The sequence below is a fragment of the Macrobrachium rosenbergii genome, chromosome 10, assembly GCF_040412425.1.
Source record: "Macrobrachium rosenbergii isolate ZJJX-2024 chromosome 10, ASM4041242v1, whole genome shotgun sequence".
Classification (NCBI taxonomy): domain Eukaryota; kingdom Metazoa; phylum Arthropoda; class Malacostraca; order Decapoda; family Palaemonidae; genus Macrobrachium; species Macrobrachium rosenbergii.
Genome location: NC_089750.1, coordinates 61,287,601 through 61,307,206, shown reverse-complemented (window position 1 = coordinate 61,307,206; position 19,606 = coordinate 61,287,601). Strand labels below are relative to the sequence as shown.

Genomic DNA, 19,606 nt, shown 5'->3' with positions numbered 1-19,606 from the left:
GTCATAGGAATATATATATATATATATATATATATATATATATATATATATATATATATATATATATATATATATATATAAAGAGAGAGAGAGAGAGAGAGACGTAAAAAGGATAGCGTCTTAGGAATATTCCTTTAATCATTTCAGATTATAAACAGTAAAAAGTCGAAAGGTCAAAAATGTCGTAAAATCAACTGATCGCAACAGATAAATAAAAAATAAATACTAATTACGTTAGAATGATTTACAAATAAATTAATAAGCTCTACTGGATCATATAATCACTTACCTTACGAGGCCAGGTAATGCCAAGCAGCCTTCAGCCATACATGCTAACTGCTGTTAATAAAGAAATATTATCTATTAATTACGAGACGGTGTTGATTCATTTTTAGTAGTTTTCAATATGTCCCACATTCTTTCATGCTTAAAGCAATGGGTTCAAAAGGTTAGTTCCTAAACTGATATTTCCATTGCGAATGTGAATGTGTTAAATAAGTATACAAATGAATACATTAAAAGTTATAGAAAAGCTTATAAAGTTTTTAACCGGTTGTTTGATAATCTTCGGGTTTTAATGACAACAAAGACGATAAAATTAAATACATATAATTAAAACGTAACGATAAGCTAAAACCGAACAATCAATTATTCAAACAAAGAATAGTCAATGACAGAAAATCTTTGAACTTTGATAACGTAATCGAGTCCTTTTGAAAATGGTCGGACAAAATGGGGCACGCAGTTGACTACGAAAATCAATCAGTAAAACCAATAAGCACTAAGAATCACCAACCTTTGATATGGAAATCGAATCCTCTCTCCGTCATGCCGCCATCTGCAGGCGTCGACTCGAATCTCAGGAAGAACTTCTTGGGAACGTCCGTATTTGAGATCACAGTTATCACCTGCAGGCGCTGACAGTACCTGGAAGAGCAGCGGGGAGAGAATCTTCAGCTCTGAGGGAGCCTTGTGGAATGCTCGAGGCGCGAGGAAAAATTTGGTGAAGGAGAGCAACTTTTATCATTCATTATATATATATATATATATATATATATATATATATATATATATATATATATATATATATATATATATATATATATATATATATATTTAGTGTATATATATAGGTAAATACTTAAATATACACATATAATGTATATTTATATATGTATATATGTACATATAATATATTTAGGTATATATATAGATATATACATATATACACATATAATATATATGTGTATATATATATATATATATATATATATATATATATATATATATATATAATACATAACTGGCATAATACTGAGAGAGAGAGAGTGAGAGAGGGAGAATTTTCATGAAAAAAATAAGTGAAAACACCGATACCTAGTAATCCATTTCTTGACCGAAAAAGAGAGAGAGAGAGAGAGAGAGAGAGAGAGAGAGAGAGAGAGAGAGAGAGAGAGAGAGAGAGAGAGCATCCACGAGGCAAAAGAGGAAGGAACCCTGGTGTTTACCTAGTAACAGATCCTCCCGAACTGATGTACTGCAAATTGTCATGGCGACAATACGGGGTTCCATAGATCAAGGAGTCAGCAGAGGGTGTCATCGTGATGACTGAAAACTTCATGTCTGAGGGGACCTGGAAAATAAATCCTTTAGCTTTCGAGGGGAGCAAAAAAAGTCTAACTATAGACTTCTTTAAAACTGATGATAAATATTGGCAGCTGATATCATTGAAGCTGCCATCTTATTTCAGATTGGCCGGTGTATCAATATATGTTCAACTACTGTATTGTTGTGGTGAATACCCAAAAATATCTTATCTTTATCTTGAATATCTTTCTGACTTCCAAGACAATAAAATCAATGCATGGATGAAAAAGTTAACGATATGAGCTGCGGATATGCACCGTCAAAAAAAAAAAAAGACTTTAATATACAGGAGTTAACATATAGGTCAGCTTATAAATTAATAGTATGGAAGATATTTATGTAATAAAAAGATTATAAACGGTGTAGCCTAAACACGTGGGGCTAACTTCAGTCAAAACTACCTGGTCACAAGCAAAGTCAAACCCGGTTTGTATATTCGACCAGAAACACCGAAACTGAGAAATTCACAGGGATTCTTAATTGTGGACGGGGTAACTTCACTTCAAAGTCTGGCATAACTGAAGCCCTTTAGTGATAACAAGTCACTCAGTTTTTGTGAGAAAATTCACTTGTATTCAAAATGACGCTAAGGCCAACAGTGGTTCTTTACAGGGATCCATAAGTCACTATATTTCAATTAAAAACGCCCTGCCACAGCTGGCTCTCGTTCAGACTATAAACAGAATTTTACTCCTACTCTAATCGGCATTTTTAATAAAAAGTTTCCTCTTATCTTGCTTACTACCAAAAGGGGCGTCGTTGTCGCCCAACAAATGTCATGATTAACGACAATTTCTAAATGAATGGGCGTCTACTATGGAATGGCACGTAGCATTGCTTTAAAGGATAAACATAAAGTAATTAATTGAAAGAGGTTTTCTGTCACCTCAGCCTTCTGTCTTCTCGTGAAATGAAGGTAGCAGCGTCCCCCACAGGGAAGCTGAACAGATGGACAGCGTAATAAAGAATTTAACATGCTCAGAGGGGAATAAGGAATCTTTCAGACAAAACTACGTCAGTCATGCTTAATATTACCACGCTCCAGAGGCATTTGCTGTACTAGAGACCAGGATGTCGTCTTCCAGTATTGCACTGAAATCCTATGTAATGACCTGGGAAGATACAACTTAAGATCTGACGGTCTCACTATTGCTAAAAATTATTCAGCTTTCTGCAGAAACCCCTTCCGGGCAAAGGAACATTCTCTGACTGCATGCTGTCTGCTGGGCTACTTTGACAGGAGGGGAACGGTGCCAGCAAAGGAGTACTTTCTGGGCCCAAATTTGGCGACACGTGATCCTGATGATGATGTGAGGCTAGGTTACTCACTGGCCATCCACCACATGGGAACAATGAGAACCAACAGGTGAAGTGCCCGCTCACCAGTAGCCTCCAGGTAAGAACATAAAAAAGTGTGGCTAGACGAGAAAGAAAATAATGCTGGTTACCACTAGGAAGTGCCTCTGGACAATTCACTTATGATCGTAATCATGCTTGAAAACAAGAGTAACAAACATTTGACAGGGTCTTTGAGAATACCGGAATCTTTACTAATATTGTTTTGGGAATGCCATCCTTGGATTCTCCCTTAGTCCATGCAGAAATCGTCCTACTCCAGTATAAAGCATGCCACCAATTTCCGTGGCTTATAAATCTCAGCAGTCAGTAAGTGGTTGGAATAAATTAAGCTGATCATATGCTACCATGGGCCCTTGCATAATGAGGGCCCATAAATTATCGGGGTGGGGATTGGGGCTCGGCCCAACCAACCGAGACGCCCACAAACAATCAATCTGAACGCCTACTTCAACTACGACCTGCTTTGCCGTCTGCGTAAGGCATTAAATAGTTGCCTATTACTCCTTCTATTTTCCTCCAAGCCACTAACTCCTATGAAAATGATTTCGCATCTGTACTGGAGGTCTACAAAATAAAAGGCCTTGGCTATACTCATAAAATTTACACATTTTCTGTTATTGTCATATTTAGAAAGGGGAATATTTATAACGACATATTACTGTAGAGTCAACATTAATATTTAACAAGTGCAAGTGAGAAAAGCTATGCCCAATATATATATATATATATATATATATATATATATATATATATATATATATATATATATATATATATATATATATATATATATATATATGTATATATATATACATATATATATACTTATGTATATGTGTGTGTGACGCTAATAAACAATAGGCAGCCGTGCATAATACTCACAACTAAATTCGATATGCACTGAATTAGTATTGACCCAAATAATCAACGGAATACTAGATAACGTCTGAGCACAAACGCGCTACACATTTTTTCATATGCATGGAAATGAAGGCATTAGAATCATAACAGAATGTTTTAGTAATATCTTCCTATCTTTAACGGTTTCGTTCACTCCCATTATTGGTTATTATCTGCAATATATCACACAAGAGAATAAACGAAGGAAGAAAAAACACCGAGAGTATCTTGACATTATTCTGTAACATATTTATTCCGCACTCTATAAAATCTTAGTACCTAGGCAACGTATTTGATTCACTTCAATGATACTTATTTCCAGAACACTTGCGGATACCATCTAACGCTACTAAATCCCGGGTAATTGGTGACGTCGGGTTGTCAAGTCACGAGACAAACATGGGGACGTCCCTTTTTCTCTGACGAATGGAAGAGATTTCTATGCCTAATAGGATGGCCTCATTTCGATGGTCAGTTATGGTATGCTACCAGTCTTAAAGAACGCCTCGGTTTCTCTGACCAATGGACGACATCTGTCCAGTCCAAGGGAATGTCCCCATTTTTCTGACGAGTGGGCGATGTCATATCAGTCTACATGCACGTACCTATTTTGCTGAGCTATAAAAGACGTTTACCTAGTCAAAATCAATGCTCTCATTTCACTGACATATAGACGTAATTTCTCCAGTCTAAGAGAATGTCCACTTAATGCTGAGAATGGTTGGCGCTTGTCCTGTTAAAGATGGTTTCTCAATTTCGCTAAACCAACCTCAATGTCCCCGTTTCACTGACCAATGAAGGACATTCAGATTATTCAAGGGGCATTTTTCCAGTTCCAGTCTAAATGACCAAAGTTATCTATACAGTCTGAATGGAAGATATCTAAACAGTCTGAGTATGAGCACGTCCCCGTTTTGCTTACCAGTTAACAACATATCAGGCTGAACTTACACAGTCACTTTATAATGCGTGACAATAAATTGCACTGCAAATGGTAATTGCGGTATTAGTGGATCATCTTGTGAGTTTCTTGTGACTCTGAAACTAGCTCTTAGTAACATCATTCTTAAGGATTTCTGGAAATGTATCATGGAGAATCTGTAAGCCTTCTTAAGGAAAGCAATCAGGTTTTCCAATAATGATTGATACTCACCGTAACCGTGAGATTACAAGTGACTCCATCGGGATAGTTCGAAGGGTAGTTGGGTGATTTCCAATGCATATCAGTGGTCGGGGTCACTACCAAATCAACATTGCAGGGAGCTGTTGGTAAAAAATACATTATAATTATTTTTTGCTACTTAGGATAGGGGGACTTTTTTTTAATTCAGTTGGAAAAGGTAATCAAAAGAAGTAATTGACAACTGTATGAAAAATTATTGAATTTCTACAGAAAGCCACTCATTACCAAAAGCATATATATATATATATATATATATATATATATATATATATATATATATATATATATATATATATATACATATACATACATATATATATATATATATATATATATATATATATATATATATATATATATATATATATATATATATATAGAGAGAAGAGAGAGAGAGAGAGAGAGAGAGAGAGAGAGAGAGAGAGAGAGAGAGAGAATGAATAATCACCAAATCTGTGAATGAAGAAGTAGCATTTCTGTACTTTTATGTACTGGGAAAATTAATCAGTATTGATGAGAGAGATCAAAAATCAGAAAATAAATATTCATCATTTTGAAAAGTGGTATTTTTAGAGTGAGAAAATGTAACCTAGTATCATTTAGGAGAAATAGAGAGAAGATGTAACAGACTAAATTTTCGTTTCTGGAGTCCGAAAAAAATCCAGATCTACGCAGAACGACCCCAAATAAATCATTGAAGTTACTTTATACTTGTTTTCGCAAGTGCGTACCGAAGCCTGGTTATTATAGCCTGTAGTACATGCTACCCCATTCCAAGGCCATTGCTGTTTATAGTTCAGGCTTTGCAACACGACCATGTGAGGAGAAACGATTTCTTTAAATACAACCTTGAACGAAATTGGTCCCATGTGATTGGAGCAAACTGCTATTTTTTATTACTGTTATTATCCATTAGAAGTCTTTGCGCTTTAATGTTAGTCAGTTAGTTAGTTAGTTATAAATTAAGACGTCCTTGTGTTGGCACAGGCTTTTGCTCCAGGGCAGACCGTATTTGCCTTAAGATTAGAATGCATTTACCATTTGAATATGACCAGTAGACCTCATATATGTATGACCAGTAGACCATATATATATATATATATATATATATATATATATATATATATATATATATATATATATATATATATATATATATATATAGTGTGTGTGTGTGTGTATACTTACGTGTATGTATATATATATATATATATATATATATATATATATATATATATATATATATATATATATATATATATATATAGTGTGTGTGTATGTATATATATATACATATATATAGTATACATATATATATATATATATATATATATATATATATATATATATATATATATATATATATACGTATATATGTAGTGCACATGCATTGTTATGGGTTTGACATCAATTTAGACATTCAAATAATATTAATAATAATAATAAATAATAATAATAATAATTATTATTATTATTATTATTATTATTATTATTATTATTATTATTATTATTATTATTATTATTATTATTATTATTATTGCACAACTGGCAAAGAAGAAAAAATTTCTCTCACTGATATTCGTGTACATTTATGACGAAGAATTGTATTCTGAATGAGATAATAGCCAGCAAGTCGGAATTTATTAATATTCACATTAAATATTCGAACAAAGCCTTGCCTCCATCCATTTATATCCTTACATTCAGTCACAGTAAAACCGCCGGACCGTGAACTCAACGTAACTGAATTATCAATAATGTTATGAATTAGAGAAATCAAAGCTTACACGATTACTGAACGACTTATTTTGAGGAATAATTCACGAATAACAAGGACGTGTTCCTCTCTTTTGCCAGAGTTCTCCTGGCAATTCTGTTTCTGTTTGTACTTATTTATCTGTTCGTCAACTCACGTCTATTCATTTGTTGCGTTATTCTTTCCGCTACGGGGAGGTACGTCCGATAACACAGTCAGAAGAGATGGATCTTTCCTGGATAGTGATCCCTACGGGTTTTAACCCGGTATGTATCCACCTTAGTTCTTCTTTGGAGGGGTGGCTAGAGCTCTCGGTTAGCACGCTGTTGGCCCAGCGTTCGAGTCTCCGTCCGGCCAGCGAAGAATTAGAGGAATTTATTTCTGGTGATAGAAATTCATTTCTCGTCATAATGTGGTTCGGATTCCACAATAAGCTGTAGGTCCCGTTGCTAGGCAACCAATTGGTTCTTAACCACGTAAAATAAGTCTAATCCTTCGGGCCAGCCCTAGGAGAGCTGTTAATCAGCTCAGTGGTCTGGTTAAACTAAGCTATACTTAACTTTGTATCCACCTTTGCGGCATGTTTAGTACAATCCCGTTGGGGATTACCGTAAAAACATAAACGAGATTGTAAATATCATAAAGACAATGACCCCCGAGAAACATCAGTCCTAGATAACGACCCCCAAATTTTGTTGGGGGTCACTTATCTAGGAAAGATCCGAAGAGATCACCGACTCGCTCACTCTGTTGGCATTTCGGGTCTCATTGTTACCTATTTCCCCAACCACCATAATCCTAAGGACGGCCACAAATTTCAGCAGTGGTCGCTGAAGTTTAGACACCATCGGCGTCTGGAATCAACTGGTGGTCACCCATCCGAGAACTGACCATACCCCACAACACCTAAAAATAAAATACTTAGATTGACGGGTTGCATTTTCTTTTAAAGCCCACAAATTCCAGTGAACCCTACTTAGGAGGAACGATTAAATATGATGGATAAATTTCCTTTTGTTGCCGAAGAGTAATACAAAGAAGTTACAGGAATGCAGTTACCATGGCCGTAGAATCCGACAGGTTGTGGCTTTTTGGTTGTAGTTGTCGTAGTTGTCGTGGTTGTCGTGGTTGTAGTGGTTGTGGGAGTAGTGGCTGGTGAGGTAGATTTGGAGGTAGGAACTTTACAGTGACAGGTCTTCCCTTCTCCGTAAATTGTTTCGATGATCATCCCAGGTTCCTGTGACGGACAAGAATTCACTTGGTAAACTGCTAACTCTTTTCAAAACTCTCTAAAGAGATGTTGCGCTGATATTCAGAACAAAAAGGTAAAAGGTAAAAACTGGATATTCATTTCATCTTGAAAACACGTGATTTAGTTGTCACTGAAATTTCACTTGTAAAAACAAAAGATTAATTCAGTAATGTCAACACTGATTTTGGGTATAACACTGTGTGTGGCATTCTACTGTTGCTCAAAGGAAACAAAAAAAAAGGAAAACAAAAATTCGTTTAATCATGAAACTGAATGACCGAGTTATCATTCCAGTACTTTGTAGCGTAAAAAAAAATAAACTGTAAACAATTTTCTACAGAAACAATATGCTTTTGCTCAAAGCAACAGAAAGAGAAGGAAATTGCAAAGAAAATCTGTCTAATCAGGACAACAAACAAAGTAGTTATTTTTAAAATACTTTGTCAAGTAAAAACATTTTTTTATGGTTACGACAATTTTTTTTTTTTCAATCAGCAATTTGGATGATCTTAAGTCGTAAATTTCTTATAATGCAGGATCCAGATTAGTAAAGTCATTATATATCAAAAACTACATGAATGCAAATCTGGTCACGCTGGCTAAAATGTTGTCAATCAGCAGAATTGTATAACTAATCTTGCTCCTATTTCATCTTCTCGATTATTTCAGTATATCCAACATAGTACCATTTCATGTCAAATTAATCTCAGTCTACAAACATTGCATATTTATAATCATAGGGATCGGAATATAATCCTATGGAATGGAGCATTCTGAAATAGTTTTCCGATAAACATAATGAGCAGGCGCTTACCACAGTTCAAAAAACGAACACCAAATGGATCTCCTCCACATTTACTCCTTGTTGAATGTAACATTAAATGTATCTCCACATTCACTCCACGTTAAAATGAACACTAAGTGGATCTCCACATTTACTCTATGTTAAACAGAACATAAAATGTATCTCCACATTCACTCTACTCAAAATGAACACTAAATGGGTCTCCACATTTACTCCACGTTAAACAGAACACTAAATGTATCTCCACATTCACTCAACGTTAAAATGAACACTAAATGGATCTCCACATTTACCCCATGTTAAATATGACGCTAAATGTATCTCCACATTCACGCCACTTAAAATAAACACTAAATGGGTCTCCACATTAACTCCACGTTAAACAGAACACTAAATGTATCTCCACATTCACTCCACGTTAAAATGAACACTAAATGGATCTCCACATTTACTCCATGTTAAATATGACACTAAATGTATCTCAACATTCACTCCACTTAAAATGAACGCTAAATGGTTCTCCACATTTACTCCACGTTAAACAGAACATTAAATGGATCTCCACATTAAATAAAACACTTAATGGATCTCCACACTAAATGGAACACTAAATGGATCTCCGAATTTATTCCATGTTAAAAAGAACGCTAAACAGATCTCTATATTTATTTCATGTTAAAAAAACGCTAAATAGATCTCCATATTTATTCCACATTAAAAATGGATCACCACATCTAGTCCTACTCCAAAGTTATAAAAACACTCAAATTGTACGTACTAGGTCGGCTACCCAAGAGTCATAGCTTGACGTTGCTGAGCCGAGCATTGATAGGTGATATACAAGGATGTGGAAAGCCGTTAGCCTGAAAATTGCGAAAGAATTTAATGAGGTGTATTATCATATGAAGATTGTATTTTCAAGCATTTATTTCCTGTAAGATTTTACAGGTAAGTTTTTTATATGACTTATTTTCTATAATAAATGTACGTTCATGTAATATGAGAAGAAAAGTTTTTACTCGTTATTAAGTCTCAAAGTAAACCCACAGAACTGAACCCCCCTAAGTATAAAGAGAGAGAGAGAGAGAGAGAGTTAATAACAAAATATACTTATTACTTCTAAAAGCTTAGGTCCGTATTGCCTAAAATTGTACCCACCTGGAAAATCCCGACCACTTTCAAAGGTAAGCTCTTGTCTGAAAGAAAATCTCTCTCGCTAATCTCTCACGTCATAACTGGACCAACTTCTAAAAGTAGACATACCAAGTCATGTGAGTAGCCACTGGTGAATGGGTAATTGGGATCCACGCAGCGTCGATCCCAAGGTCACCTAAGAGGCTCTGTCGCTAACGTGTATGTGCACAGTATGTATGTATGTGTATATATTATATATTATGTATTATATATGTATAAATATATATATATAATGTATGTGTGTGTGTGTATGTATGTGATATATATATATATATATATATATATATATATATATATATATATATATATATATATATATATATATATATATATATATACAGTATGTATGTATGTATGCATGTATATATATAAATGTATATATGTGTGTGTGTTTGTATATATATGTATATATACTATATATGTGTGTATATGTATGCATATATATATATATATATATATATATATACAATACATATATGAACTTAGATTAACTGAAATCAGAACTGAGTTCTACTCTTAGTGCTGTTATCATCAAGGTGACTCAGACAAATCAAATAAATTTCATTCAGCCATATTTTAAGCTCTGACAGAGTGAGTAAACTGTCATTTATATAGCAACTCGAGCAGAGTTTTGTTTTCTGCATTCTACATATAGTTATCTTTACGGCTCACTTGTTTTTTATGAATTTTTTCCCCCAGTATTTCTCCATCTACATCGTTCTCCTCTTTACTTACCCTAACTTGATCGAGCGGTCACTTAAAAGGCTCTGGTCTCTTACCTGGGACTATAATTAGGTGCAAGACACAACCCTGGACACGTGTGTTGATTTATAATCAACGGAATTTCATCGTCATTAGGCACCATGATATGAGAGAAAGAAAATGAGAGAGAGAGAGAGATGGAGATGGACACCATAATTTTTTTCTCCATCTTTCACATAAGTATGATATACTTACTTGAGGGCCTTCTAAAATCCCTATTGGTTTATGTGGCACCATTGTCATTTCTTGGTATTTCTTGGTATCTCCTATAAAAGCTTTGCCACATTATTGCAACACCATAAAGTTTCTGTTTATGTTACCATGCGGTGGACAAGTGTTCATTGCTTCTCAGAGTATGTTGTCAGTTCAACCAGTTTGGTCAGGTTTACTCCGTTTTTTTTTTTTTATAAATGCCTAGTACTAGGACTTGGTCAGTCTGACTGTTTGGACGACAATACCATGTAGTTTAAGAACTGGCATTCCGATTATAAGAGGTGATTAATTTATCTAGAGGGCTAACGAAAATACAGGATAACAGCAGAATGTTTATGGAACCAAGGATTTAATAGGCATAAACAGCCTCCAGAACCAACCACTTTCAATTAAAATGGTTTCATATACATTTTTGGGTGACATAAGTGAAAATATTAAATTTAATCTTTTTCTTCACGTTTCTGTCGCTTTTCCTTATCATTTTCCAGTGGGCTCCGGGCCTCATCGTGATTAATTTCTGCTCTCATCAGAATCTTGAGGTCTTTCGCAAGTTCCACAAAGGTTACTATTTTAGTCTTCTTATTTTATATGAGTTTATGAAAGAACGGCTTCCTATTACTGATGTAACGGCAGTTACACCTTTTAATGAATTAGTTATCTTGTCTTGAAGCCAGTTCAGGGAAAGAACTTCATTTCCTGCTACTTTGCAGATTACTTAACCCCACAAACCTTGACGCTGGTAATTTCTCAATCTCTGGAGACTCGAACGAATGTCCTCTGTCACTAATATGCACCTAGCCGTTGGAAGGAGCTGTGCGTTTATGAATTAACATTAGTGATAAGCCAGGTAACACAGCAGCACTAATTCAAGAAAAGATACACGTTGAGTCCCCAGTGCAGATAAAATTCGCCATAATCCTCGTTTCCATAATCTTTGCTAAAAATCTTTCTCCATTTTAAGATGCGATGTTTACTGGCTCAAAATGGAAATTAAAACACTTTCTATGAATGGGTCCAGGGTAAGGTACACAGAATCAATTGCTTTTGCCCTAAAATCAGAATAAGCGACATCCTGTCACATGGGTGACTGCTAAGTGGCATAACTTGACAGTCCTTTGGGTGATCTGGACTTATCAGCACAGCTGAATGTTATGCCCTCTGTGCTAGCTTATGTCTTCCCATTTCAGGATTTAAATCTCAGGAAATGGAAACTTGGGTTCCGAGTTCAAACGAGCTCGTTGGATGATACAGCTGGCTCCCTCTACAGCTGTCCTCAGTCAAGTTGTAAGGCTGTTATCAATCTTGATAACATCATCCCCAAGGAGGAGTGGTGACTCTCTCATCTCTTCTTGTTTACTTTCATAACCTTACTTTTACAGACATCCACATTTTCAACTTCTCATCTTACTAATACCTTCCAGCTTTTTCATTCACCAGCTTCTCTCATGGCTTTGCTTCGCTATGATTGAGAGATACTGAACCCGTGAAAACATCAGCAACTCTATGCTTCATTCATAACGCATTTCCTTATCCCTCAGACTTTGCAACTATATCTTTCCTTTTCCCGATTTCCTCTCACCACTCCATCATATAAAACCCACAGCAAAACCTGCCCTTGTCTGAGACTCATTTTTACAATAAAACAAGCTTCACTTTCATCATGAACACCTTATTCTTTGGAAGCTTGAGTTCCAAGTCAATGGCTGCTGTGGGCTTGTTCCATATGAATAGGGTCATCTTCTGAATAATAATAATAATAATAATAATAATAATAATAATAATAATAATAATAATAATAATATAATTAAAGCTCCGGTCGCTCTCAATAAAAATACCTTTTACACCAAACATCCTCATCTTCCTCCACATCATACCTCGATTAAGTCTACAGTTTTTCTGGTCCTATGCGAGCCATGCCCAGCTCCGCGCCTTTCAATCTTAAATTCCTCAATAAAAAGTGTGTAATGTGATCCACACACGCACACATACATACACACGTACACACATATTCCTCCTTGCCTGGATCTACACTTATCACATCCCCTTCCCCTACCGCCCCCATTAATCCTTCTTTTATCTTTCTTACCTTCTCGATCGGTATTTTACCATCGCCTCATTAGTAAACCAGTTAATGTCATGTTCCAAAGGAATATTTGTTCCTGAGAAGACATTGCAAAGTAGCTAAATAAACACGACATAGCGTAAACATCAGCGAATAACATCATCCACACGGCATATCCGTATCGCATCATCAACAACAATAACAACAACAAGACTCACTTCATTGCGAAAGGATGAATACAAACGAGGATCAGGATAAGGATATTCCAAGGAGTTCCGGCCAGCGAACCAAGAAGAGCCCGTTTTCCCTCCCTCAAGCTCAGCCTCCATCCCTCGACTGGGTAGGTCGATGTCAATAGTAATAGAGGAATCTTCTGGGTTTTTACGTGCGTTTACTTACGTACCTTTCAGTCCATCAGAACTATTCACGCGTAATTTTGTTTACATCATCCGCTGAATGGGTTTGGAACATCTTGATAAACACGGGTAATAGGAACACCTGTCCAAAGCTACATACCCCGCTATTAGATACGAAATCTTTTCCGGAGCGTTTGCTGTAACGACAGAATAACCAGAATTTAATTCTACAATGGCACTAATTATAATCAAGATCGAATATGTGTTCGAATGTTAAAGAAACGTTCCTAAGGTGCGCACCTCGTGTTTCATTTGCCTTTCCCTCGCCACGCGGGTCGGAAAGACGTCACACCAACAACAACTGTTTTCAAAACAATCATCCAACTAGCATAGAGCGCTTCCACATTGTAAGATCTTTTCCTACTCACTTTCTCCGTTGGGGCTCCAGCCTCATCTTGGCCCAGTACCTTAGGCATTAGAATCCTATGAGATAATCATTTAACACGTTTCACCAACGAGCGTTAAGCCCATCCATAGTCTAGAACTAGACCGAAGTTAATCAATCCCTACTGCCCCACCCCAGCCCTTCCTCTCATTTTCGGGTTTGGGACTCATGTAAGTGGAATCTTGGATACACTCCTGGCTGGGTTGCTCTTTTTCCGAGCAATATATTTGGATTTTTTCAACTTATTCATGAAAAGCGAAATATTCTAATTAATCTGAGCTACGTCGTGGCCAGGCTACTCAAGATATTAGCAGTCGGTTATGCTCATTGTGAAAGTCAACTGAGAATCTTACGTAGATATCACTGGAAACAGCAGTTAGACTGATCGTTCTCTCTTTACGGTTGATTAGCTTACACCTTGATTAAAATTCCTCAAACGCATTGTTTGTCTGCAGGTAGCTAACTGGAATACGAGAGCTTCGATGAATATGAGATTTATGCTTCGGGTGTCTTCTGCATTTAAATTGCAGGCTGAAGTGTCAAGTTAAATCAGTATTACCGCGGAACTAGTACTTGTCTTTCTCTGCTTACTGTTACCACGAGACATTAAAAAATTGTATAAATATTGCTTGTTACTGTTATTCAAAATGTACAAGCATTATCGTTAAACTACCGTAAAATGTCATTATTTTGAAGAATAAACGTGTGTCAATATATGACACGCAAAAATTAAGTAAAGTGAAGAGTAAAACAAATAAATCAAGACAACTCAAGATATACATAAATACATACATACATTTATAAATAGCATTCAAGTCACTGAAGACTTTATATATATATATATATATATATATATATATATATATATATATATATATATATATATATATATATATATATATATATATATATATATATATATATATATATATATATATATATATATATATATATATATATATATATATATATATATATATATATATATATATGCGCGCGTGTGTGTGTGTGTGTGTATAGGTAGCGCTGAACGAAAAGGAATTCATTCAGTGTATGCACGAACGTCCATCATTCATTATAGAAGGTCTCATTTGATATAATCAGTATGTATACGAAGATATTCATGCAGCTTTACTTTGTTTTACCTATGAATAAGGAGGGGGTCCTAAATATAAAATATTAAAAAGATTGCATTATATACTATGAGACTAGCGTTACTGGTTTCCTTTTTAGAACGGCATATATTTCCGTGAAGGGATATTCATTTTTTTAAAATGCAGAGGCCAAACGAACGGTTACCCCAATATCATTTTCTAGCCCAGGCCCCAAGAAAGCTAGATGGATAAGGCTTAGGGGGAAATAAGAAGCGGTAGACCTGCTTCTAGAAGGATGAAAGGTTTCATAGACGGCTGAGGAAAACCAAAGCAAAGTTTTATAGAGAGCTGAGGAAAACCGAGGCAATGTTTTATAGAGAGCTGAGGAAAACCGAGGCAAGGTTTTATAGAGAGCTGAGGAAAACCGAGGCAAGGTTTTAAAGAGAGCTGAGGAAAACAGAGACAAGGTTTTATAGAGCTGAGCAGAGAAAAGAAAACTGAGAGACAAGGTTTTATAGAGAGCAGAGGAAAACCGAGACAAGGTTTTATAGAGAGCTGAGGAAAACCGAGAAAAGGTTTTATAGAGAGCAGAGAAAAACCGAGGCAAAGTTTTATAGCCAGCTGAGGAAAACAGAGGAAAGGTTTTTTTATAGAGAGCTGAGGAAAACCGAGACAAGGTTTTATAGAGAGCTGAGGAAAACCGAGGCAAGGTTTTATAGAAAGCAGAAGAAAACCCAGAAAAGGTTTTATAGAGAGCAGAGAAAAACCGAGGAAAAGTTTTATAGCCAGCTGAGGAAAACCGAGAAAAGGTTTTATAGAGAGCTGAGGAAAACAGAGACAAGGTTTTAAGAGAGCTGAGGAAAACAGAGGCAAGGTTTTATAGAGCAGAGGAAAATCGAGACAAGGTTTTATAGAGAGCTGAGGAAAACCGAGACAAGGTTTTATAGAGAGCAGAGGAAAACTGAGACAAGATTTTATAGAGAGCTGAGGAAAACTGAGAAAATGTTTTATAGAGAGCTGAGGAAAACTGAGACAAGTTTTTAAAACAGAGGAAAACTGAGACAAGGTTTTATGGAGAGCTGAGGAAAACTGAGGCAAGGTTTTATAGACAGCTGAGGAAAACCGAGGCAAGGTTTTATAGAGAGCTGAGAAAAACAGAGGCAAGGTTTTATAGAGAGCTGAGGAAAACCGAGAAAAGATTTTATAGAGAGCTGAGAAAAACAGAGGCAAGGTTTTATAGAGAGCTGAGGAAAACCGAGAGGCAAGGTTTTATAGAGAGCAGAGGAGAGCCGAGGCAAGGTTTTATAGAGAGCAGAGGAAAACCGAGGAAAGGTTTTATAGAGAGCTGAGGAAAACAGAGGCAAGGTTTTATAGAGATCTGAGGGAAACCGAGGCAAGGTTTTATAGAGAGCTGAGAAAAACCGAGACAAGGTTTTATAGAGAGCTGAAGAAAAAAACAGAAAAGGGTTTGATAGAGAGCAGAGAAAACAGAGGCCAAGTTTTTTATCGAGTAAGGTTTTATAGCGAGCTGAGGAAAACCGAGGCAAGATTTTATAGAGAGCTGAGGAAAACCGAGACAATGTTTTATAGAGAGCAGAGGAAAACCGAGACAAGGTTTTATAGAGAGCAGAGGAAAACCGAGACAAGGTTTTATAGAGAGCTGAGGAAAACCGAGACAAGGTTTTATAGAGAGCAGAGGAAAACCGAGACAAGGTTTTATAGAGAGCAGAGGAAAACCGAGACAAGGTTTTATAGAGAGCTGAGGAAAACCGAGAAAAGGTTTTATAGAGAGCAGAGAAAAACCGAGGCCAAGTTTTATAGCCAGCTGAGGAAAACCGAGAAAAGTTTTTATAGAGAGCTGAGGAAAACCGAGACAAGGTTTTATAGAGAGCAGAGGAAAACCGAGACAAGGTTTTATAGAGAGCAGAGGAAACCCGAGATAAGGTTTTATAGAGAGCAGAGGAAAACCGAGAAAAGGTTTTATAGAGAGCTGAGGAAAACCGAGACAAGGTTTTATAGAGAGCTGAGGAAAACAGAGAAAAGGTTTTATAGAGAGCTGAGGAAAACAGAGGCAAGGTTTTATAGAGCAGAGGAAAAAAGAGGCAAGGTTTTATAGAGCAGAGGAAAACCGAGGCAAGGTTTTATAGCGAGCTGAGGAAAACCGAGGCAAGATTTTATAGAGAGCTGAGGAAAACCGAGGCAATGTTTTATAGAGAGCTGAGGAAAAACGAGGCAAGGTTTTATGGAGAGCTGAGGAAAACCGAGGCAGGATGCGATTTCCAAAATGCTTTCTCCCGGAGACTCAAAATGGAAATTCAGCGTTGTTGAGGATCTCTTGGAAATTCTTCATCGTAGGCAAACATCTGCGGTTTAAATTAGTCCATGGCCATACAAGTAAACACTTTATTGGCCATCATCATCAGCCTATAGGGTGAAGTATGGCCGTTAAGTGAAATCCTGGCGAAAAATATTGCCATGGCTATCAACTTTAGTCCATAAATTTTCATGTGTATTAGCTTAATGTAAATTGAACGTTCCCTTTTTATCATTTTTGATGTTGAATCATTATCGAATTACCGTGGATTGCTATTATAACATGATTAAATAGTCATGCGTACGTAGTTGAGAGCTAATGGTTTCCCGTTAACATATATTCTGCATGGTTCTTTTTTTTGCGCAAGTGCACGCAGTTAAGTGAGGTATAAAAAGCATGCAAACATGCAAGCAACGTGCGGTAAACGCGATTACTATTCAATCAATGCTGGAAAGATTTTATATAAAAAATACTAGTCAATGTCTCTTTATCCGCCTTTGTTATTATTGTTACTTTTTTACGCTGCATAATTAATGTTTATCTTTCATAATTTTTCAATTGTTTATCAATAATTATTTATAGCTGTAAAGTAAAATTCTGGGGTTGTGAGAAAGGAGCAAAAGTGCCTCATCCTTCAAAATTTATAGGTTCTCTGGAAGCTAGAGAGTAACTGTCGCAGTAAATCTGTCAGCCTTCGAGACGATGACATCTGAATTGGATGCACCTACCTTCTGTAGAGTCAAGTATCCTGACAGAAGTACAGGCATACTGTAGATCTTGAACGAAGACTACAGCCGCGTAACTGTGAGTTCCTCTGATGCACCTGAGAAGTGTATTGACCTTGAGCAGTCTTCGACAAATATGCCCCAACTGTGAATTTGCTAGGGAACTAATTTCAGTGGCTTAGGAACTACCTTTCCATGATGACATACTTCATTTTGTATGTCGATACGAGAACTAGGTCGAATCCAGGTAAAAAAGTCACAGGTAAAAAAAGCCACAGAAAAAAAGGCACAGGAAAATAAGTCAACATAATCTTTCCTTGATAATGACCTTTAAGGGTTTTAACCCGTTATGTATCCACCTTTGCGCGTGTTTTGTACAAGCCAGTTGGGGATTTTTTTTTTTAACCCAGTGCGTGTCCACCTTTGCGGCGTGTTTAGTACGAGCCCGTTGGGGATTACCGTAAAAACATAAACAAAAGATTGTAAATATCATGAAGATAATGACCCCCAAGAAATATTTTTAATTTTTCCTTGTGACTTTATTACCGGCCACCATTAGGTCACATCAAGTAGATCCCTCGGTTATTTCACTTTCACTGTGCTGTATGATATAGTATGTCTTTTGCCACCAGGCAGACTTGGAATGGACCCATATAATTCGATTTAAAAGTATACTAAATTTGTTTCAGTACATCGTGGCATGATGCCTGTTCAGGTTATTGGTTATAAGAATTTTAGTGTGGTGTCTTACCATCGGACTGAATTTTAGATCAAACATGGAAAAGTTTAAGAGGGCTGCATGATCCGGTTAATTTTTAAGTCATTCCCATTTTGTGTCTTTGCCTCTGTTCTCCACTATTACAGACATTTAGGGAATGGGACCCTGTACATCATAGAGGGTTGATAACCCTTTCATTACCTGATATTTCCTTTTGTGTATTAAATGGTCTAAATATTTCCAAGATAATTTTAATGATGGTACGACACTATATTTGATACTGATTTTGTAGCAGTCATCAAGGAAAATGCATTCTTCGTCATAGCTGGGTTGGTTTCCATTCGTTGCCTATTTTTGTTCTTATTGTGATTTGTGTGTGCTACTTAGACCTCACTTTTCGAGTCTTTTGGTAGCAATTTGGTTTAACCAGTACCACTCGTCTTAGCCATTTGACTTTCTCTCTCATGATTGTAGTCAATATTTTTAATATCTGTTTTGCACATTGTATTTACATTTTAATTGTACTAGTAACGATCATCATCTAACCACTCCCATCTCTCTCTCTCTCTCTCTCTCTCTCTCTCTCTCTCTCTCTCTCTCTCTCTCTCTCTCTCTCTCTCTCTCTCTATTATCTGCACATACTAGGCCTTCAGGCACTGTTGTTACTACAAATACACCTCAACATATATTACAAGGGCAGTAAGTCTGGAGGATAGAGAAAAGCTTTTTGCAGATTTTAGCGGGGTGAAAGTCTTGATGCTTGATTCACATATCAAAGGAACAGAAATTCCTTCGGGTTAACCCATTGACAAACCATCAAG

At 36.2% G+C, this 19,606-nt stretch overlaps 1 protein-coding gene across 2 annotated transcripts in view; it reads right to left on the bottom strand.

The window, feature by feature from the left end:
- Positions 1–14,317, bottom strand: part of LOC136842681 (protein SpAN-like) — a 15,219-nt gene extending 902 nt beyond the window's left edge. Inside the window, exons 1-7 of one of the 2 annotated variants that reach the window (XM_067110340.1) lie at positions 13,352–14,317; positions 9,681–9,765; positions 7,905–8,082; positions 5,060–5,169; positions 1,509–1,633; positions 797–927; positions 290–339 (exon numbers count right to left, since the gene is read on the bottom strand). In XM_067110340.1, coding sequence (XP_066966441.1) covers positions 320–339; positions 797–927; positions 1,509–1,633; positions 5,060–5,169; positions 7,905–8,082; positions 9,681–9,765; positions 13,352–13,356 — 654 coding nt within the window. In that variant the 5' untranslated portion in view covers positions 13,357–14,317 and the 3' untranslated portion in view covers positions 290–319. The remainder of the gene's footprint in view (positions 1–289; positions 340–796; positions 928–1,508; positions 1,634–5,059; positions 5,170–7,904; positions 8,083–9,680; positions 9,766–13,351) is intronic. The other variant, XM_067110339.1, reaches the window with a different exon arrangement.
- Between the last annotated feature and the right edge of the window lie 5,289 nt (positions 14,318–19,606).